Here is a 23722-nt window from a genome sequence, read left to right as displayed (position 1 = left end):
GGAAATGGCCAGGCCTGGGCTCTGCTGGCACTCCGGGAAGGGCTGGTCCTCCCACCCTTCACACACACACACACACACACACACACACACGGAACCCAGGTGTATACTGTCCTGACAGGAAATGGCCAGGCCTGGGCTCTGCTGGCACTCCGGGAAGGGCTGGTCCTCCCACCCTTCACACACAGACACACACACACACACACACACACACACACACACACACACACACACGGAACCCAGGTGTATACTGTCCTGACAGGAAATGGCCAGGCCTGGGCTCTGCTGGCACTCCGGGAAGGGCTGGTCCTCCCACCCTTGACACACACACACACACACACACACACACACACACACGGAACCCAGGTGTATACTGTCCTGACGGGAAATGGCCAGGCCTGGGCTCTGCTGGCACTCCGGGAAGGGCTGGTCCTCCCACCCTTGACACACACACACACACACACACACACACACACACACGGAACCCAGGTGTATACTGTCCTGACAGGAAATGGCCAGGCCTGGGCTCTGCTGGCACTCCGGGAAGGGCTGGTCCTCCCACCCTTGACACACACACACACACACACACACACACACACACACACGGAACCCAGGTGTATACTGTCCTGACAGGAAATGGCCAGGCCTGGGCTCTGCTGGCACTCCGGGAAGGGCTGGTCCTCCCACCCTTGACACACACACACACACACACACACACACACACGGAACCCAGGTGTATACTGTCCTGACAGGAAATGGCCAGGCCTGGGCTCTGCTGGCACTCCGGGAAGCGCTGGTCCTCCCACCCTTGACACACACACACACACACACACACACACACACACACGGAACCCAGGTGTATACTGTCCTGACAGGAAATGGCCAGGCCTGGGCTCTGCTGGCACTCCGGGAAGGGCTGGTCCTCCCACCCTTGACACACACACACACACACACACACACACACGGAACCCAGGTGTATACTGTCCTGACAGGAAATGGCCAGGCCTGGGCTCTGCTGGCACTCCGGGAAGGGCTGGTCCTCCCACCCTTGACACACACACACACACACACACACACACACACACACACGGAACCCAGGTGTATACTGTCCTGACAGGAAATGGCCAGGCCTGGGCTCTGCTGGCACTCCGGGAAGGGCTGGTCCTCCCACCCTTGACACACACACACACACACACACACACACACACGGAACCCAGGTGTATACTGTCCTGACAGGAAATGGCCAGGCCTGGGCTCTGCTGGCACTCCGGGAAGGGCTGGTCCTCCCACCCTTGACACACACACACACACACACACACACACACACACACGGAACCCAGGTGTATACTGTCCTGACAGGAAATGACCAGGCCTGGGCTCTGCTGGCACTCCGGGAAGGGCTGGTCCTCCCACCCTTGACACACACACACACACACACACACACACACACGGAACCCAGGTGTATACTGTCCTGACAGGAAATGGCCAGGCCTGGGCTCTGCTGGCACTCCGGGAAGGGCTGGTCCTCCCACCCTTGACACACACACACACACACACACACACACACACACACACGGAACCCAGGTGTATACTGTCCTGACAGGAAATGGCCAGGCCTGGGCTCTGCTGGCACTCCGGGAAGGGCTGGTCCTCCCACCCTTGACACACACACACACACACACACACACACACACGGAACCCAGGTGTATACTGTCCTGACAGGAAATGGCCAGGCCTGGGCTCTGCTGGCACTCCGGGAAGGGCTGGTCCTCCCACCCTTGACACACACACACACACACACACACACACACACACGGAACCCAGGTGTATACTGTCCTGACAGGAAATGGCCAGGCCTGGGCTCTGCTGGCACTCCGGGAAGGGCTGGTCCTCCCACCCTTGACACACACACACACACACACACACACACGGAACCCAGGTGTATACTGTCCTGACAGGAAATGGCCAGGCCTGGGCTCTGCTGGCACTCCGGGAAGGGCTGGTCCTCCCACCCTTGACACACACACACACACACACACACACACACACACACGGAACCCAGGTGTATACTGTCCTGACAGGAAATGACCAGGCCTGGGCTCTGCTGGCACTCCGGGAAGGGCTGGTCCTCCCACCCTTGACACACACACACACACACACACACACACACACACGGAACCCAGGTGTATACTGTCCTGACAGGAAATGGCCAGGCCTGGGCTCTGCTGGCACTCCGGGAAGGGCTGGTCCTCCCACCCTTGCACACACACACACACACACACACACACACACACACACACACGGAACCCAGGTGTATACTGTCCTGACAGGAAATGGCCAGGCCTGGGCTCTGCTGGCACTCCGGGAAGGGCTGGTCCTCCCACCCTTCACACACACACACACACACACACACACACGGAACCCAGGTGTATACTGTCCTGACAGGAAATGGCCAGGCCTGGGCTCTGCTGGCACTCTGGGAAGGGCTGGTCCTCCCACCCTTGACACACACACACACACACACACACACACACACACGGAACCCAGGTGTATACTGTCCTGACAGGAAATGGCCAGGCCTGGGCTCTGCTGGCACTCCGGGAAGGGCTGGTCCTCCCACCCTTCACACACACACACACACACACACACACACACACACACACACGGAACCCAGGTGTATACTGTCCTGACAGGAAATGGCCAGGCCTGGGCTCTGCTGGCACTCCGGGAAGGGCTGGTCCTCCCACCCTTCACACACACACACACACACACACACACACACGGAACCCAGGTGTATACTGTCCTGACAGGAAATGGCCAGGCCTGGGCTCTGCTGGCACTCCGGGAAGGGCTGGTCCTCCCACCCTTCACACACACACACACACACACACACACACGGAACCCAGGTGTATACTGTCCTGACAGGAAATGGCCAGGCCTGGGCTCTGCTGGCACTCCGGGAAGGGCTGGTCCTCCCACCCTTCACACACACACACACACACACACACACACACACACACGGAACCCAGGTGTATACTGTCCTGACAGGAAATGGCCAGGCCTGGGCTCTGCTGGCACTCCGGGAAGGGCTGGTCCTCCCACCCTTGACACACACACACACACACACACACACACACACACACGGAACCCAGGTGTATACTGTCCTGACAGGAAATGGCCAGGCCTGGGCTCTGCTGGCACTCCGGGAAGGGCTGGTCCTCCCACCCTTGACACACACACACACACACACACACACACACACACACACATGGAACCCAGGTGTATACTGTCCTGACAGGAAATGGCCAGGCCTGGGCTCTGCTGGCACTCCGGGAAGGGCTGGTCCTCCCACCCTTGACACACACACACACACACACACACACACACACACACACGGAACCCAGGTGTATACTGTCCTGACAGGAAATGGCCAGGCCTGGGCTCTGCTGGCACTCCGGGAAGGGCTGTGGCCTGCTCCAGCACATCGGCCCCTCCAGCCTGGTGGGGACTCCTGGACAGATGCGAAGATTTGGCTGAGTGGCTGGAAAGGTACTGAAAATGAGGTGGAGATGGTATCCAACAGAGCCTGATAACTATCACAATTATTTTACAGGTGTTATCAATAAAACAGGCAACTGTATCTCACAGAATTTTCCAGGGCCGCCTGAATGCTATCTGGACTCTCAGAGGTTCTGCCCCCTACACTACCCTGATCACTCTGTGTTTTGTGGCAATGCTGGGATCAAAAGCACTGCTACAGAGAGCTCAGCCCATGGAGCCCTGGAGCAGCTGGCCTGTCACTCAGGCCCTGCAGCCACCACACGCATGAAGATGGTTGACACCACAGGCCTTTCTTCCAGCATCCGCAGTGAGGTAGGGACCCAGGGAGTCAGCAACCCCCACAGGCCAGCCAGATGCTGGGGCTGCCCTGAAATGGGCAACATGAAAGGGTACAAGAGGAAGCAAGAGGGATCACCCAGCCAGGCTGCCACTGCAGAGAGAGAGCAGTGTCTCACAGCAGGGCCCAGGTCACAGCAACCCCCGGAAGTGCATGCATGTGCTGAATAACAAACTTGAGCCTTCCCATTTCAGCCTCCAGGTGAACCACATCATTGCAAAGGGCCCTGCAAAGCCGCAGGCAGTAGAGCATTGAGCACAGGAGAAACTGAGGCACAAAAGATGCTGTGCAATAAAGCCAAAGTGGGGTGTGTGCTGAGGCTTGGTGCACCCCCCAGGTGGCACATCCTCGGAGGCGGCGGCAGACCAAGGAGGAGAGTACAAAGCTGAGTGTACACCTAGTGTGGCTGCTGGGGAGTAGAGATGGTTTTGGGGTGTGGGGAGAGAAGATGACTTCATTACAGATGTTGAGGTCCCCTAAATCACTCACATGCAATACTGGTAATGTTAGGGGCTATCGTGCAGGTGGGGTTTCACTGCCATTTACAGATATGCACAGTATGTCCTGCATATGACCCCGATGCAAATTCTTCCCTGCTCCACAGCAGCCACAGGGTCAAAGCCTCAGCACAGATGTTACTCTAGCGTAGCGATGATTTCTCACAGGTGTCAGCAAAGGACCAGCCGCAGCCCTGAGGAACAATGCTTCGGCTCCTGCCCCATGCCACATATCACACATGCTTTGAGGTCCACGAACAAAATCCCAGTGACACTCAACACTACGTCCCTGCCTGGGGTTGGCTGGCTTTGAGTATGTGGTACCAGAGGCTCCATCCTCAGTGCTGATGTCAAGAGCACCTGCAGAGCTCACCAGAGGGACCAGGCCAGTCCCTGGCTGACCTCAGAGGCCTGTAGAGGCACGTAGGGGCATGGTGGCTCATTGTCCTCAGCAGGGGTCACTGCAGGTCCCATGCCCCATGTTCAGTTCTGGGGAGAGGCAGCTGTCACCCAGTGACCTGATCCCTCTGGCCTCCTGGTTACCTCATGAGGTCTTTCTACACATGTTCCTGCCTGTGGGTTTCTTCCCGCATCCCTCGTGCATGGTAACTATGTGTGTTGGCCTACTGAGACTTTCAGCCTCCAGTACAATGAGCTAAAAATACTTCCTTCCTTTATAACTTCCCATCCACCAGTTTTGCTACAGCAACAGCAACAGCAAAGCACTGGGCCCGCAAATCCAGTACACAGAGCCAAGGAGGGAATTCACTTTCCAGCCCACAGCAGAGCATGCACCAACACAGCAAACACTCCAAACGGCAGGGATGTTCCCAGCTTTCTCATCCCCATCAGTTAGTCAGGTGACTGTCTTCCTTAGAAGAGTCATGGCCAGCGACAGGGCTGTAAGATGCCCCTGCTTCCCCTGCCTCTCTGTACTTCCCGTGTCCCTCAAGAAGCTTTCTGAGACATGCTAGCAGCCAAGCACTGGATGACGCCGAGTCCACACACACTGAAAGAAGCGTGTTTTAGTGTAGCATCACATTTTTAGTTTCGAGCTCAAAAAATGTTGGTAAAACGTTATTTTTCAAAAGGGCAAAAAATACCTTAACTGTGTCCTTTTAAGTATGGCTTAGAAGTTAGGACCCTTGAATTCAAAAGCTCCTGTTCACTTTACTGTTAGCCACTGAAATTCTAAAAGAAGAAAAGAAACTGGTAATAAAGTACACACAGAATCGGAGCAGATGCCACCACAAGGATTCTGGGTGACATGTGAGTGGTCCCTCATGAGGATGGGAGCGTCTGTCACCCATCAACTCCAACGCTTCCTACTTTTCACAGTGTCCCTCAGTTCTTGCCACTGGGGCTGGAATGCATACAATGTAAACGGGGAGACACAGGCAGCAGGCCGCCCACTTCTCTGTTCTATGAAAGACCTTGCTCCTCCACAGCCTCCTTGCAATGCTCTGCAGCCCACCCAAGGTCCTTCTCTTGCACGACTTTGCTGCCCCTGGCAGCCATGCCAGCTGAGGGTGAGAGTGGACATGAGAAGCTCACTGGAGCTGGAAGGCATGTGAGAGTACAGGGCCTGGGGCAGGGTGACCGCGCTGGTACTTGCCACTGAGCAGGGGCTTGTTGAGAGTGTAGAGTGGCGGCAGGTCCTCTATGTTGGAGATGCGCTGGTACATGGCCCGGGAGAGGTGGTCGCCATGGTACAGGCTGCCCAGGATGATGCTGGAGAAGTAGATGGGCTCCACAAAGATGCTGAGCAGGGACCCCTGGATGCCTACCACGTTCCAGCTGCAGGGGAGACACACAGGTCAGAGGGGGAAAATGGCTCCCAGGGCCCTGTGGCATGGCTGGTAAGGTTACCAGACAGGGACTGCCGTGGGGACAAGCACACAGCTGACCTGGGACCTGAGATGGTCAAGAAGAAAACCCAGTCTTAAATTTAACCTGCAAAGGGACTTGAGCCACTGAGTCCTTCCACGATGCCACGCTCACTGGAGGCTCTTTCCAGGAAGGCCACCAGAGGGGTGCACGTGTGTACAACCTGTGCAGCGCTACCTGGAGAGTGTCTTATCAGCTCTTCGATGAGGTTCTCAAGGCAGGGGCTTGGGCTTTCCCTGCTCCTCTGAACTCAGCCCCGGGAGCCAGCCTGCTTTGGAGGGGTGTGAGGAGCTTCCTGCTACCACCTGCCCAGGAGACAATGGTGCTGCACTGGAGACAGAGGAGGTGACATTATCAGCCTGTCATCCAAGAGGACAGCAGCCCAACTGCACTGCACCCACTGCTGTCTTCTCAGCCCCGCAAGGTAGGGGCGACAGGCATGGGGACAGAAGCAGGGAGACACAGCTGGGTGTAAACAACAAACAAGCAGGCTGACACTGTGTGAGGAGCTATGAGTTAGGTAGGTCGACAGGAAATAGAGAAAGGGAGTCCTCACCTCCCAGGGGCTCCTTGGGTTGAGCCTGGGGCTATGCCCTCAAGTGGGGGCTGAGGGAGGAAGGCACCCTTCAATCGGAAGGGTGGATGCAGGACCACATGGGAGGCCATGGAGCAGAGGCCAGCAGGCCAGAGCACAACTCTAAAGCGATGGCTGGACCTCACACGATGCAGGTGTCCCCAGCAGGGCCAACTGGGTGCATATTTAGAAAGTGATGGCAGCAGAGCAGGTCAGTCACTGGTGCAGGGACTTGTCTCAGCAGCAGCAAAGGTCAGAATCAAAGGCTAAGGTGGCAGGGATCTTGGAATATGCAGTCAACTACTGTCTTGTGCCTTGTGACGCCCACAGTGAGTCAACCCCTGTGGTCCACCACCCCAGAAATGCAGCAGCAGGCATGGACATTATGGGTCTTGGAGCTGTGCCCTGCCCTCTGCTTGCCTCAGGATTTATGGCCAGGAGCCGCCAGGCCAGACCAGACCAGCGCCTGATCTGCCCAGCTCCAACCTCCAGCTGCACAGACTACAGCCAAGAGGGTGCAAAGGACTTAAAGTTAGGATTTTCTTGTTTCAGAGATAAACTTTCTCCAGACTTCCTTATGCTGAAGGCATAAACTGCCTCCCTTCGTGTCAGAAACTCACTTCAAGGAAACATACAGATGCTGCCAGGGGGCTGCAGTCAGTTTTGTTTCTACAAGGGAGCCAGAAGCCAACAACAGCCAGGCGCTGAAACTACCCGGAATTTCCCTGTCTGCTGCTCCCTGTATTCCTCCCTGCATCTTCCTCTCAATAAGGCTCTCGCACACCTGAACATGGCCCGGTGGAGACTTAACAAGGTCTATCTTCTCTAGAGCTGCTTTGAAGAGGGATGTAATTTTTCACAGTAGAGGTCTTTCACTCTGAAAAAGGTAATCAAGACATCAGAAAGATATCTCCTACTCCTGAATAGGCAAGGCAAATATAATTAAAATGGCCGCACTTCAAAAAGATATATATCACAATCCCAAGCAAAACACGAGCAGGATTTCTCACAGATCTAGAGAAAACAATCTTAAAATTCATACAAAACCAGAAAAGACCCAAAACAGCAAAATCAATACAGGTCTGAAGTTATAGCACAAAGCTACTGTAATTAAAACAGCATAGTAGAGGCACAAAAACAGGCATGTGGATCAGTGGAACAGAAAAGATACAGAAACAGCCCTAAGCACATTCAGCTATTTGATCTTTGACAAAGAGGCCAAAACATATGCTAGAAGAAAGACAGCCTCTTTAGTAGATGGAAACTGGGAAAACTGGCTGTCCACAGGCAGAAGATTGAGTCTCAGTATAAAATAAGCTAAAATCAAAATAGATCAAGAATCTAAATACTAAAACAGAAACAATCTGTTGCAAAGTGAAATAATAAAACTCTTGACAACACAGGCATGGACAAGGCATGGTCCTTCTGAATAGAACCCCAGTGGCCCAAGAAATAATACCAAGAATCAATAAATGGGATCATATCAAATTTAAAAACTCTTAAAGGAACAACCAGTAGAGTGAAGAGAGAACCTAGAGTATATAGAACATCTAGAATCTAAGAAAAACTGAAAAAAAATTAGATCCTAAAAAAAAAAAAATCAAAAAGTGAAACGAAGACACTTTGAGAAGGACTGAAAGTGGCCAACACATGAAACAATATTCAACATTTCTGGCCACCACAGAAACGCAGATTAAAACAACACTGAGGCACCGTCTCACCTCAAAAAGAGCAACTATCACAAAGAAATCAAATAATAACAAGTGCTGGTGAGGCCATAGGGGAAAAGGAACTCTTCTGCACTGCTGGTGGGAATGTAAACTAGTACAAACACGATAGAAATCAGTATGGTGATGCTTAAAAAAGCTGAAACTAGAAATTCATTTGACCCAGCTATTCACCTTCCAGGTGTCTCCCTAAAAGGGTTAAAGACATCACATTACAGTGACACATGCATATCCATGTTTACAGCAGCACACTTTATAACAGCTAATTTTGGAAATGGCCTATATGCTCATTGATGGATGAATGGATAAAGTAAATGTGATATTTACACACAACAGAATACTGTTCTGCCATGAACAACAAAGATAAACTTAAGACATTCATAGGTAAATGGATGCAACTTGAGACCGTAACAGTATGTGAAATGAGTCAGGTACACAAGCTTATATATCTCATGTGAGAAACTAAAAAATGGGAGGGGGAAGGAAAGATGAAGTAGGTGAGGGGAAAGGAGAGAAAGGGGATGTAATAAAGAAGTTGTTGTGGATTAAAAATTGGTTGTCAAGCCGGGTGTGGTGGCTCACGCCTGTAATCCCAGCACTCGGGAGGCTGAGGTGTCCCACGAGTTCGAGACCAGCCTGGGCTACAAAGTGAGCTCAAGGCCAGCCTGAACTGCATAGTTAGACCCTGTCTCAAAAAAGACAAAAAGAAAAAAGAAAAGAAAAGAAAAAGAAAAAAAGAAATGAGCTATGCTAAAAATTGGTTGTCAAATTAATACCAGGTGAACTAAATCAGCACGATGTACAGATGGATCACCTGAGGAAAATTGCCAGCATAAAAAGGAGACGTAGAGAGGAAGAGTACTTGTGGGTTCTCCTAAGCATTGTTGTTTGGAGCTGTTGGTTCTCCTGCAGGAGCTCGCCCCCTGGTATGAACTTGGCTGTCCCCTGGTATAAACTTAGCTGTTACCAGTAGAGGAGTTTGGGACCTTGCTGCTGAGTGGCTGTGGTTCACTTTGGGGGAGCTCTGGTCCTTCCTTTGATCATCGATTCCTGGCTCCAGAGGGGAAGATGTGTGCTGTTTAATCTCCAGAAGTTGTCACGCTGGCTTCCTGATATGAACTTGGCTGCTCTCATTGTTGTAGGAGCTCAGGACCTCCTTGTTGTTGAGGAGGGCTGTGGTACTTTACCGGGGAGCCCAGATCCTTACTTTGAGCATAGCTTCCTGGCTCCAGTGTAGACCCCTCAGCCTACTGGCACAGATCCTTCACCCTGCTGGCATAGACTTTCCAGCTTCTGCCACAGACCTTTGGGCCCTCCCAGCTCAGATCCATGAAACAGACTTGCCTGGGTCATTGTTGTGGGTTCTAGGTCTTCAGCTGGACTCATGCAGGACATTGTGGTGGGATCCAGGCCCTTGGATGGATTTTCTAGGTGTTTAGTGTTGTGGACAGATTTCCTGCACTTTCTTGTATTTAACTCTGGGTGACCATCATAAAATAATATAAATTCTATGTCCTGTATGTAAGTAAATGTTCTCCCTGAAACCTTTGACTAACAGAAGTGAAGGAGGAAAATGAAAATAGAGCTTTGCAAATGAGGAAGAGACCAAGAGTTGGGCAGAGGAGGGAGGGAAGGGTTGGGATGAAAGACAGAAGTAGAAGATGAAGATGTGTTATGTCTGTGTACCAACTCCCTACAGTTAAGTGTAAACATCATGTACTACACAGGTGCACCAATAAAAAAATTGAAAGAATTACAATAGAAAATAAAAAAGACCGAGGGCTGAACTAAAGGAGGGAGGCACCTGTAACCCGAAGTGGCAGCAGCAGAAGTCTGCGACAGGCTGCCAGCACACACAGCCCTCTCTGTCCGTTCCCTTGCCGAGTCGCCCCAGCACCTGAGCATTAGGGTTTAATGGCAGTGTCAGTGCTTTGTGATAAGTAAGTGGTTTGGGGCTGCAGTTAGGGCATCTGGTCTCTAAAAGGTTCACCAGCACTGGTAGAGGTTAAAATGGATCCTCAAAAACTAAGAACTAGGAGGAGAACCAGCACTCCCAAGATCCGGCCATGGTGGGACTCAGGCAGCTCATTCTTCCACTCTCTTGGTACGCACCCCTGCCGTGGGCCAGGAGAGCCAGTGGCCCTGTGAGCCTACCGCCATGCAGGCTAAGAATAAAACACAGCCCCCACCCAAGCTACTGGGGATAGATGTCTCAGCATCTCTTGGGAGGATGACCATATGCAATACAGCAAATACAGGGGATTTCCTTCTATCTTCTGTTTGAAGGCAAGGGTTGTTTTCACTATTTTGTTTTGTTATGATTCTTTTGCTCTATTCAATATTCTCTTTCAATTGGTTTTATAATGTTCTGTTTTTGGTTTGATTTTGCTATATCTAATTGACTGAACTATTATAAAGATAACGAGATATACCATAGTACCTATTACTACCATCCCAGTATCCTGCTGTGAAGTTCTGTGACAATTTCACTGCATTGTCTTGATTGGCTTTGTTCTGTCTTGTTTTGTTGTAATTTTACTACTTTCAAAATAAAACTAAAAAAAAAAAAAAAAAAAAAAACCTAAGAACTAAAAACAGCAACACAATCTTCTCTCTCCAAGCCTCCGTATGCTGAGTGTGGTCCAGTAAACCATCACCTTGGCCTGACCCTGCAAGGGCTCCACTCTCTGCCCTCTGGGCCACAGCCTGGCTGACACACTTGTTGGTGCCTCTGGCTTAGACTCACCCACTCTGAGATGCAGTGCCTCTGCATGTGGTCAGACAGGTCACCCTTCTTGATTTGGCCGTACTGTAGACAAATTTTTCTATCTATACATACTTTGTTGTACGTGGTTGTGGCTGGGAGAATGAACCAGAAGCCACACAGGCCTGACGGAACCTGGGCTGCTAAGGCCACCTGCTGGGGTCACCTGGCCTCCACCCCTCCTATCTCAGCACCTGAGCCAATCCATAGCACCCAGGGTCTGACCTCCGGCTGCTGTCACTGCTAGACCCTGCCCTCTGTCCCTGCTGCATAGTGGCTGGCATCTCCCTGCAGGCCCACAGGCCAGTCAAGGTGCTCCTTCACACACACCCCAACAGCTCCCCAGGGCCCATGATTCCACTCCCACACTCTCCTGGACACGGCTCCCAGCCAGCTGTGGCCATGGCTGCCACCCCTCAGTTCTCATGAGCATCCCTGCCATGAGGCCCTCAGAACCCCCTGCTGCATGTACCCTGTGTAACCTGCACCCCAGCAACTAATCCCAAGAGGGTCAGGACTCCTGCCCTATTCACCGACCATCCCAGCACCAGTGTTTCCAATATTGAGAAGAGAAATATGTGCTCAGAAGTCCAGTTCTAGGGTCTCTGGCCTTTCACCTTCCAAAAAGGAAACTACAAGAAAGTTTTCCTGTCTAGAGACAAAGTTGAAATATTTGAAGGCCAAAGGCCTCAGAGCCCTTTTCTTATGCAGATTAGAAGCCTAGTAATTTTAAACAGAACTCGGCACCTGGGCACACTGTAAACTATGAACTTGAAACCTGCATCTGTCAGAGGCCGTAAATTCTGTGACTACCGTCCTCAGGGGGTCCAGGCTCTGCTGGAACATTGAGAGGGGCTTCGGTGTCAGGCTCAGGCTCCAGCTCCATCCAGACCGACACAGAACTAGCTAATTTCTCCCTCGATTTCCTACTAAGACCAGTGACTATTTGAGAGTGAACTGTTTAAGTCCCATGTGTCTGCGTAATTGCACTATGATCTGATAACACACATGGTCATTTCCATTCTTTTGTAATCACCTTAGCGGCCTTTATGGGCTACCACACCGTCTGTTCTGGAAGAAGTCCCATGTGTGCTAAGAACATGTATCCTGAGGTAGTAGGACACTGCCCATGCATGTGGAAGTGTGGTTCAGATCTGCTATTTCCAGGGTAATTCTCCATACAGCTAATCTATTTGTGAAAGCAGGAGACTGAGACGCACCTCTTTTGATCTGTTTTGCCCCTTCTGATCAATTTTAGCTTGAGGTCTACTCTGTGAAAATAAGATTGCTATCCTTGCTTACTTTGTGCATATTCTTTTTCATCCTTTTGATTTTTAGTCCATGAATTTCTTTTTGGATTAGATGTGTCTTTTGGCTGCAGCACTATCACTTAGTTTTGGTTTTGACCCAATCTGCCAATTTGTGACTTTTGATTGGGGCGCAGAGGACATCTGCATTAAGAGTTATTACTGCAAGGTAATAATGACTTCTCTACATTGCATTGTTTTTCTGTTGTTGATTCTATCATTTTCCCCTTTTGTTTCCTCATCTTGCTTGATGGATGCATTCCATCAGACTTTTTGGTAATGCTGGCTTCACTGCTCGTAACTGGGGTACCCTTGAGAAATTTCTGGAATGCTAGTTTGGTGTTCCTATGTCTCCTAAGGTATTCTTTATCATGGAATACTGTTATTTCTCCATCATTTTGAAAGACAGTATTTCAATATATATTAATCTGGGTTGAAAGTTATTTCTTTTAGGGCCTGAAACCCCTTTTAGGGCCTGAAACCCCTCCTTCCATGCTCTTCTGGCCTTTAAACTTTGCACTGAGAAGTCTGCTGTAATTCTAATGGGTTCAACTTTATAAGCAATTTTTTGCTTTTCTCTAACAGCTTTTAAGATTCTATCATAATGCAGGGCTTCTGGGACTTTGATGATGACCTGTCACGGAGAGGTCTTCTCTGGTCCTGATTATGAGTTCCTATGCTTCATTTATCTGTGTGGTGAATTCTTTCCCCACACTTGGAAAGTTTTCTGCTATGATATTTGTGACCAGATGTTTTACTCTACATGTGCTGTCCTGACTTCTCTCCAACTCCCAGTAGTCTTAAGTTAGTCCTTCTGCATCATCTGATAGCTGTTGATCAATCTTCCTTCCACTCTTTAACGTTTCTCTGAGTATTTAGTCCTGTGTGTTAAATCCATCTCCTTACTTCACAGTGAGCACTTCGGTTGTCATACATTAAACAGAATTGTTTATCTCCATGAATTATTTGGCACATTTGCATGGGTTCTTTTTGTTTTTGTATATTTATAATTTATGTTGTAAATCATTTTAGTAAGCTTTTCTAATTTTCTATTTACTCTTCATTAAATGCATCGATCTGTTTATTAATTCCTCTGTCATTTAGTTATATCGTCTTTGATCTCATCAAGTACTCCTGCATCCGTTTTGATCATTTCTGCCCTGTTCTGCATGTTTCTACGCATTTTTGTGTTTATGTGGGCTGAGGGCTGAGATCCAACAGAGTGAGGAGCCTGTTGCTGGCACGAAGAGCTCTTTAGATTCTACTTTCGGTAACATTCAGTCCATTCCGTTCACATGGTTGGACCCAGGCCCTGCGAGCAGTGAGGCTCTCTGGATCCAGCTGCATGGCTTCTCTTTTCAGTTGAGCATATGCGGCTTTGGTAAATACATGAGAAATTGTAGTTCAGTCAAAGTTGCCTATTTTACTTCACACCCAGGCTTTCTGTCCTATCAGAGATCCTGCCTAAGTGGGGATCACAGAGCTGGGGAGGCAGCTCTTCCCAGCTGGTCCCTGTGGATGAGGAGCAAGCTTCTACATGGTGTGCTGTGGGCTGCATCCCAGCTGCAGACGGCTGCTACAACAGAACACCTGTCACTGGTTCACCTCCTCGACACAGTGTCCAGCAGGGGTCACTCTCCTTCCCTCACAGTCCTGGTTCAGTGGCTCCATGTCAGCCTGGCTGCCTTCTGCTTCCCCAGCAGGATGTGGCCCTCATCAGATCCTGCACCATGCTCTTTTGAGTTACAGCTTTCAAAACTGCATTGCACAACTTCTTTTCTTTATAAAGTAATGTGCCTCAGGCATTTCCTTATAGTTGGAAACAAAGAGTAATCCAGGATCTAAATCTTAGCAGTGTGTTCAAACAACAGACAACCCAGAGACAAAAACTCACATGTGGGTCAAATGATCCTTGACAGGGGGAGAAGATCACCCCATGGGGAAATCACCAGGGTTAGATACTTGGAGTTCTCCAGGACTTAAGGATTATAGTAATGCCAGCTATGAAAGCAACTCCACACTGTGAACACAAAGCCACACGGCCTAAAGAGAAAGCAAACAATGTAAAACAGGCACACTAGAAAAGGCGACCAATGGAAGGCTGCTACACAGCTGGAGAAACATGCAGCATTCCCAGCAATAAGAGGAGTGCAACTTAAAACTGCAGGACACTGTTTACAAAACGTGGTGTACACTCACGGAGCACACAGCTGGTGTGGGGATAAGAGCGTGGCCATTCTGGGGAGCAGTCTGCTATCCCTCTGCAAAGCCAAGTGTGTACCCCTAGATCCAGCCTCAGGACACGCCACCACAGACCAGGGTGAGCAAATCTAAGGACAGTCAGGCTACCAGAGAAGGGGGCTGAAGGAAACCCAGTGTTCCTTGTGGAGGAGGCAGCCCAAGCTCTCCTGGAGGCTCCACCAACACCAGAAGCAATAAACTCCAGCAGAAACACTGAAGAGAGGCACAGGGCTGAGGAGAAACAAGAGGAATGAGGGGCCTCACAGCTCACACTGCTGCTAGGAGGAACGACACAAACACTGACAGCCCCTAACGTCACTGCTGAGCACTTCCAAGCATGCACACACAGCCCCTTAAATGCAGGCAGAAGAGCAGGACGAGCTGAGCATCTCTGAGGAGTTTCAGATCCTGGAGAAATCTGGATTCAGGATCTTCAGGTTAGGAAATGGTAAAGTGAATGCAAATATTTGAAAGTCCAAAAATCTCCCAAATCTGAAACATGTCTGGCCCCAAGCATGTCAGATAAGGGCAACAGGGCCTGGCCCCGGGCTTGGAGAGAAGGGCTGGCAGTGCACAGCTAATCCAGCTCAACAAGGCACCTCAGAGGAAATCAAAAGGCTTGCAAACAATTGAAAGGACACAAGCGTGAGGCTCTTAGGACTTCAGTGTGAGGACAGTTTTTGGCAACAAGGGAGTCGTGCTCCCCTGGACCCTGAGAAGTGGTACTGTGCATCCATGCGTGTGATTCCCAGCACACTTGACAACGCCCTACAGCCTCTCGAGCTGGAGGAGCCAGAGGAGGGAGGACTTAGTTTTATATTTTCCACCATTTGCTCATGCAACAACTTCCTTTTTCAAGTAAACGCCACTTAAAATACAAAAGCAAAGAAGAGCTCCTCCAATTGGTGCAGGATCTGAAGAAATGGGTCGTGGAGGCCCTGCCCTGGATGCAGGCTGAGAGTGCCGTGTATGGGCGCACAATACCCACTATCAGAGGCTGGAGCTACGCACCCAGCCCAGGCCTAACCCAAGAATGGGGTGGTGGGCAGGAGGCGCTCTGTGCTCTGGTGCAGGACTGTCACACGCTCACATTGCCCCACTGTGTGGCCCCCACAATGCTAACTCAGGTAAGGAAACCCTTCAGTGTTTGCTTTAAATGTTACATCCTGTACACATTCTGTACTTTGGTCTAGGCCAGATGCCACTTCTGAAGGAGGTAGTGTGGGAAGCCTGGAGCCTGCTATGCGAGGTCTCTTTGTCCCCCTGGAGTTCCCCAGGGGCCTGGCAAGAGCACACTGTGGAGCATGGCTGTGAACGGCTGTGACAGGAATAGCTGTGACAGGAATGTCCTTGAGCTAGGCAGGAAGGAGCTTTGGGGCAGTGAGGTGGCCGCCAGGCTGTGACCTTACCGGGCGATCTTGTCACTGCAGGACATCGTGAGAAGCCTCTCCCCCTGTAGCACGCCGTCCCATGTCTGGATGCTGGCGTTGGAGCGCACTGGGATCGTCCCCTCCCCGGACTCTATTTTTGTGCGTAGCTGTCCCCTCGCTTTACGATTCGGATGTCTGTCTGCAGGCTCTGAGAGAGAAATAGGGTGTTGAGAACCTAAGGGAGCAAACTACCTATTTAGTTTCAATGACTGGAAAAGCTTATCTAACAATACCCTATGAATATATAGTGTCCTTACCCAAGTGTATGCACATTTGTGCTGCATATGTATGCACATACACACACAAAAATATGAATTTATAAAATGGCAGAAAGGACGTAAGTCACATGAAATTCATGAGGGTGCTCTTCTGAGGGTTGGGGAGAGCAAGAGCCACTGTGGCCGAAAGAGTTCTATCACTAATGAGCCGGAGGAAGGACACAGGACAGACGCCGAGCTCTCCCAGCTCCCACCTAAATAATGGATATTTAGGTGTTGGTTATATTTTATTTAAAAAATAAAAGTAGACTGATGCAGAATAAATCCATAGGAAGTGCAAAATATCCTTAGCAATTAGTCCTGGCTTATACGATACAGGTGATTTTAATTTTCTTTCTTGTATTTTAAAGTTTTGTATATTGTTTTTATCAAGGAAAATAAGCAATGTTCTATTTGAGTAAACAACGCTTCAGCTTGGGAGCAGGGCTGTGGGCGTCGTCCCGTCGCAGAGCGTAAGATGGGTACACACCCCGGGTGGGGTTGTATGCAGCACCCGCCCCACCTCTCCCTTAGCTACAGCTCTGCAGAGATGAGGAGAACACAGCCACCTGGGCTGGGAGAAACTGAGTGTGCACACAACTCTGAACCAACATCCTCACACTCTCGTTTCAGGTCAGCAGAATCGGCGTTTTCCCCTTTCATTTTTTCAGAACCAGGAATTTTCACTCATTAAAATGTTCTAATGAAACTATTAATTAGGAAACAAGAATCCATGCCCTATAGTGAATCCTATTAGACCCACACCCAAGGCTGAAATTTAAGACAAAAGCAGCAACAGTATTGCCGCAGGCAGACACCCCTTTCCTCCCTTCTCACCCCGAGGGAGGCTTCCTGAGGGTCCGCCTGTACCTTCCAGCACCGGCTCATGGGGCGAGAAGATCCTGGCGTCACCACAGGGTGAGGTGCTGATGTACAGGTGGAACTGCACGGTGTCCTTCAGCCGGAAGCCGCCTCGCTCCGACCTCTGGAAGATGGATCTCTTCTGGTCCTCTTTGCTACTGCAAGGAAAAGCTGACAGGTGAGTCGATGCTGGGACAGTTACGGTATCATGTCTAGCATGATTGTCAGAGGCCAGAATTTTCAGCGGGGAGAGGGAAGCCAGGCCTGGAACTCTGTCATGTTTATGGTAATTAACAATCCCACTTGGCAATGGATGTGCCATCAAACCAGGAGTGGCTGCTCCTTCTCAGGGTGACTACAGAGCCAAAATGCGGGTGTAAATGGCACTATACAGACAACATGTGCGGTGGCCCACGCCTGTAATCCAGCTACTGGGGAGGCTGAGGCAGAGGACAACACGTTCAGGGGTAGCCTAGGCAATGTAGCAAGCCCCTGTCCCAACATAAAGGGCCGGGGTTGGGGTGTACAGTCCGGGGTTCAATCCCCAGGCTGCCAAAAAAGGATTAGCTCTGCCAGGCACAGGGACCAGAAAACAGCCACTCCATGGGCAGCTCAGGACACTCCATGTGTGTCCACACCACATAGAACAAACCCACACAGTCTCAGGCAGTCCTGGACTCTATGGCCACACAATGGTCACCTGGTCCCTGCACTAGGGCCCTCCCGGGGCTGGGACACAGTTGCCAGCACAGAGCCAGCTTCCCGACAGCTGTGGCCTCTGGACTCACGTCAGGTAGAGTTCCAGCTGAGTATAGAGGAACCTGAGCAGGGACCTCCGGGAGATGATTTCTGCGTGGCAATCGTTCAGTGCCAGCCCGCGGTCACTCATGTACTCGCCATTGATACACTTCGTCCCTGTTGAAACGCTAATCACCTTGGCGTCCTTGACGTCTGTGCCTGAGAGACAGGAGGAGGACATCAGTGACCCTCAATGACACTCCCGTCTGGCCTTGGCTGGCAGCACCAGGATGTTCAGGGGTCAGGCCAAGCATTGGGCTTGTCCTCGCACGGCCTGGGTTTCACTCACAAGCCTGTGCCCGAGATACCGCCTCCTGAAGACCTGCATGCCCCGAGAAGGCCATGTCCTCACTCTGCAGAGCAGAGTCTGGATGTTTCCTGAGTACTCCCCCAGCAGCACACAAGAGGCACTTGGTGACGTGAGCTCTTGGCCAGGCACAGTGCTGCACATCTGTAGACCTAAGTCCCCGCTGAGACAGAAACAGAGGTGCGGGTCAGATTGCAGCGCTTGCCTGGCCTGTGCACAGCCGTGGGTTCCACACATGGCACCACACGCAGCCTAATCATTGCCTGGCAATTAATCTTGAAGTCAAATACCCAGGCACTAAAGAGGCCAGAGGGACTACCCCAGGTTCCAAGGGAGCAGAAGAGAAGGGTCCTCACAGGCGGCCTGTCACTTTCACAGTGTGATCTCCATGGGACCTCGGTGTCAACCTAGAGGCAGACCGCTGGCCCAGCAATGCTGACACCCGCCGGGGACAGTGCCTGCGTGGAGTGCAAGGCCAGGATTCCAGCCCCAGTGCTGTGAGAGCGCGGAGCCCAAGAAGTGGCTTGAGTGACCACACTCACCAGGGGATTTGGGAGTAGAGCACATGGGACAGGCCCTGTGCCAGGCCTGGTGGGAACCTCCCTTCCTGGACCCTGCCTCCAGGAGGCACACGTGCGTTCTTCTTCCTGCAAACTAGGAGGCTGATATAGCCACTGCCTGGGGACAGCACAGACTGCACCCCTGAAGGCAGTGCACACACCAAGGGCAGACTTGGGCTCTGAGCACACGGACAGGGAAGGGGCCTCTCTGGCAGTGGCTGAGCGACTAGGCAAAAGGAGCCATGGCTGCCCCTCGCTCCTCACACAAGGCCCAAGCCTTGCAAGGTAGTTGCTCCAAGGGGGGCTGAGGGGCTCAGCTGTCAGCAGAGTGGAAATGCACCCAAGACCAGGCCAGACCCAGGGAGTGGCATGGACACACTGTCTACAACACAGCTGTCGTACCTCCAGGTACCACACCAAGGGCGTAAGCCTCTCAACCTCCCTGTAGCCTGACAGAGGTGTGGCATCCAGGGGGAAGGCAACATGGTCACCAGAATTTCCCCCTGGTCCCCAAGGTCCTCCCCCTGTGCCATCCAGAATGTTTGGCCAGTGCACACTGGGCGCTCAGAGCCCTGTAGGAGGCTTGGCCCTAGCTCTGCCCAAGGTAGAACCATGCACTGGTCAGGGACACGGGCCCCCTTGGGGCTATGCTGAGATGCTGCTGACTGTCCTCACTGGGGGTGAACAGGGATTCAGGAACCCCTCTGCCCTGAGAACCTCTGGGCTGACCTCATCTGGCTGCTACCACCTTAACACCCCTCAAAGCAGCATGGACTGATCAGGCTGGGCCAGCAGAGACAATGCCGCAGGCCTAGAGTCCTAGGAGCATCTGGAGCTCAGCAGGGCCAGCAGGTGACATGGATGAGGGGACCCAAGCAGGGATACAGCAGGTTCTCCAGAGGAGGGGGGCATGTGGAGAACAGGGCTCTGCAAAAGCTGGGCTCTTGAGCCACAGACCGGCCCAAGGCGGAGGTCCCTGTAGGCAGAGCCACACTCGCTCCCAGACACACCCACACCTGTACACACTGCACTTGCACACACTTGCTTCTAGACACACCCATACCAGCACACACTGCACTTGTACACACTCACTCTCGGACACACCCACACCTGCACACAATGTACTTGCACACACTTAGTCCCAGACACACCCACACCTGCACACAATGTACTTGCACACACTCAGTCCCAGACACACCCACATCAGCACACACTGCACTTGCTCATACTCGTTCCCAGACATACCCACACCTGCACACAATGCACTGCACCCACACTCCGGCCACGTTTTGGCTCTGCGGGCTGGCGGCTGCCTTCATGGGCCCGACATAGGCAGGGTCCGTCCCACCCACATGTTTACCTGTGGTCATGACGACTCCGGCCAGCACTTTCCTGCGAGCATGTGGCGAGGAGAAGTTGTCCGTCAGATCACTGAACTTACCCAGGACCAGGCGAGAGACGGCGTCTGCCAGCACCTAGGTGAGGAGCAGAGACAGGGTTAGGTAGCCCTGTGTGCTAGGCAGGTAAGCTCTAGGTCACATTCACTGTCCCTCTCTGAGGATACTGCAGGTGCCCCTACTCCAGTGAGCCACGCTGGTGAAACTCACAAACCAGAGTGTGCGTGTGCATGTCCACGTGTACACATGTGTGAGTACGCTTGCTTCCTCTAAAACGCCCCATGGTAACAGATACCCCAGGATCATGTAAGGTTCTGGCTGGGGTCCTGGGCATGGACTCCAGGACTAACACCCATGGAGTGTAAGGCCCCCCACAACCTGCCCCACATGGGGAAACAGAGGCACCAAGTGGTGCTTGCTTGTGCCCGTGTCACTCTGCCAGGCTATACTGTGCCATGTTCCCTGAGGCTTTCCTAGCAGAGACCCCCTCAACTGCTCAAGGCCAGATCGCAAAGGTTGGGGGACCCTAACAACAGTGGCCTCAGAAGGCACCTGACCCTTGACATGCCTGTGTACCTAAACTGCCCAGCTCAGCACAGCGCCTGGCACCAGGGCACAGGAAGGCCGCACCTTCCTCCAGAAGGGGTGGCATGCATGCCCGGACTCAGGACCCCAGGGTGTGCTTTTCACAGCTGTGCTCCTATGTGAGTCTGGAGACAGCTCAACACTACTAGAGCCTGGGGCAGGGGTGCTGCTCCCAGGCAGGTGAACAGCAGAGCTCGGCCTCTACTCCTCCCACTTGTGAGACAGTCAAATGGCCACTGGTAAACTAAATGCCCCCAGCTGGCTGCTAATGAAACATTTTCTGGGGGGATAAACATGTCCTTCACTCCAAGGTTGCCTATATGGGGACAAAGTCACTGCAGAGTTCTCCCACCCTGGACCTGCAAATGCCCCTGGGTGCTGGGGCTGTCACAGCAGGACAGGTGGCAGCCAGGGTCCTTGCACTCTCAGGGGACCTCAGTGACATGAGCAGGCAGGACAGGATGTAGGCTGGGGTGGAGGACAGAGTACTGAACTCACACATAATAGGAGAGCGCCAAGAGAGAAGGTGAGCCCAGAAATAGTCCCTGTGATCTGCAGGGCAGGGGTGTCACCATGTTTAGGGAGAGGATGGCTGGGTCACATGGCCAGTGCAGCCCCCATGCTAATGTCCCTGGAGGACCAGGCTCACACCCCAAGGTGGCTCCTGATCTTCACGGTTTATCAGCTGGTGCGCCTCTAACTTGTCAGCAGACACAGTAACAAAAGCAGCACACATTTCCAACTGGAGCCCCACCACGGGCCCTCTGGGCTCAGAACACAGCAGGCCTTGGACAGCTAGGTGGGAACAGCATGGTTCAGAGTCACAATCCTGCTCCTGCCCCCAAGTCCAGCAGCAGAAGGACACTTGACCTGCATCCTCTGAAGAGTCCCTGAGGAAGCAGCAAGGGCCAGCGTCCACCCGAGCAGTACATCTGAAACTTCCTGTCAAAGACATTGGAACTACAGGGACAGGACTTGTCAAGGCCACCCAAGTCCCCTGTGGAGAAGCCGCCATGCCTGAACTACCCTGGGGCTGCCACATGGGCATAGGAGCACAGCTCCAATGCCCTAGGGCTCTGGGACACAGATGCTAAACCAGGAGGACAGTAACACAAGGACAAGCTGAGGGGACCTGGATCCTAGCAGATGCAGTCACCGCCTTGGACGGCGCATGGCCCTTTCCTGAGCCCGGTGAGGCACTTGGACACTGCACACCCTTGAGGACCTCCGCCTGCTGTCCCTGAGCTGCCCACCCTGGACAGCCCCACAGCAGTCCCCTCTGTCAGTGCCCCGGCTTGCAGCAGGTGGCCGCTGGGCTGCTCTGTAGCCACATGACCATGCAACCCAATAAGGTCACCCCACAGCAGACCGAGGAGGGACCACTCCGCTAAGGAGAGAGGCCTGTGCACGGCTGGGAGTGGCTCACACAGCCTCCTCACCTGTGGCAGGTGCAGCTGCAGGCCCTCACTGAGCACAGGCTGGCGCGATGGTGTCTGGTCCAAGTGCAGGTTGAAGATGGTGGCCAGTGCAGACTGTGCGGCCCGGGCCTTGGCCAGTTTCTTGTTCCTCCCCGAGCCCTCAAAGAACTGGCCATCCACCACCACAGACATAACGAAGCTCTTGGCATGGCTCTCGCCGCTCTCAGACAGGAAGTCATACTTGAGCCCTGGGCGCAGCTCGTTCAGGATCATCACTGGGTTCTTCCCACTCGGTGGTGGAAAGGGAGGTGGCACGGGCAGCGGCGGCTGGGCCAGGCTGGCAGGCACTGGGGAGGCCGATAGGCTGAGGTCCCCACTGGAGCTGAAGGAGTCATCGCCATTCGAGCCCACGTAGAAAGGTGGCTCTGCCTTGTCGGGCGTCTCGAAGCCATTGAAGAGAGTGTCGGGGAAGTCGGCCTGGTCGGATGTGAAGTCCGTGTTCATGGACAGAGTCCTGCCCATGGCCAGGTGCGCCTCGGAGGCATTGGGAAACTGCACGAAGGAACGCAGGGCCTTCTCGGCTGCATGCAGCTTGGCCTTCTTCTTGGTGGGGCCTGAGCCCTCGAACACCTGTCCATTCACCTCCACGGACATGAGGAAACGCGGGGCGTGCACAGGGCCCGTCTGTGACAGCAACGTGTACTGCAGACCCGGCTTGATCTCATTCAGCTGCATGAGTGCATTCTTGGGCAGCACGGGTCCTGGCATCCTCCTCCGCTTCTTCAGGCGGTACTTGGAGTGGCCGTTGCTGCCCTCCTCCAGCGGCCGCTTCCTGCCACCTCCGCCACCACCCCCATGGGTGAGCTGGGCGCCCTCCACGGGCCCGGGTGTGCCACTGTCCCTGGGGGACACGTTGTCCAGATTGCGGTTTTCTTTAACATCTGCGCTGCTGGAACCTGCGGTGCCCAGAAAGAGTAACTTACAACGCCTTCGTTGCAGGATCTTGTAAATGCAAAATTTATAGATTCCTTTACCTCTTTGTGACCGCTTCAGTGGTGTGTGTGTGTGTGTGTACACAAGCCACCCTCCAGGCAAACCCAAGAACTGACTTATGGCCAGAGGACGGCCAGCCTCAGCTAAGGGGGCTGAATAATGGCCCACAGTGCTTCTCCTCAGCTATGAACAGGGGCAAACCGGGCATTGTGCACATGCCCATC

General features: G+C 52.5%; 1 protein-coding gene across 8 annotated transcripts in view; it reads right to left on the bottom strand.

The window, feature by feature from the left end:
- Positions 1-23722, bottom strand: part of Adarb1 (adenosine deaminase RNA specific B1) — a 102854-nt gene that overhangs the window by 34910 nt on the left and 44222 nt on the right. For 7 of the 8 annotated variants that reach the window (XM_063224642.1, XM_063224645.1, XM_063224639.1 and 4 more), the window contains 6 exons: positions 22527-23461; positions 20466-20580; positions 18229-18397; positions 17417-17598; positions 16302-16470; positions 6008-6189 (listed from right to left, as the gene is read on the bottom strand). In XM_063224642.1, the coding sequence (XP_063080712.1) occupies positions 6008-6189; positions 16302-16470; positions 17417-17598; positions 18229-18397; positions 20466-20580; positions 22527-23461 (1752 nt within the window). The remainder of the gene's footprint in view (positions 1-6007; positions 6190-16301; positions 16471-17416; positions 17599-18228; positions 18398-20465; positions 20581-22526; positions 23462-23722) is intronic. The other variant, XM_063224638.1, reaches the window with a different exon arrangement.

This window comes from Cavia porcellus, unplaced genomic scaffold, assembly GCF_034190915.1.
Source record: "Cavia porcellus strain 051 isolate PalLab524CR breed Dunkin Hartley unplaced genomic scaffold, mCavPor4.1 scaffold_15, whole genome shotgun sequence".
Lineage (NCBI taxonomy): Eukaryota > Metazoa > Chordata > Mammalia > Rodentia > Caviidae > Cavia > Cavia porcellus.
Note: the sequence above shows the minus strand (reverse complement) of the source record. Positions and strands in the feature narration are given on the sequence as shown.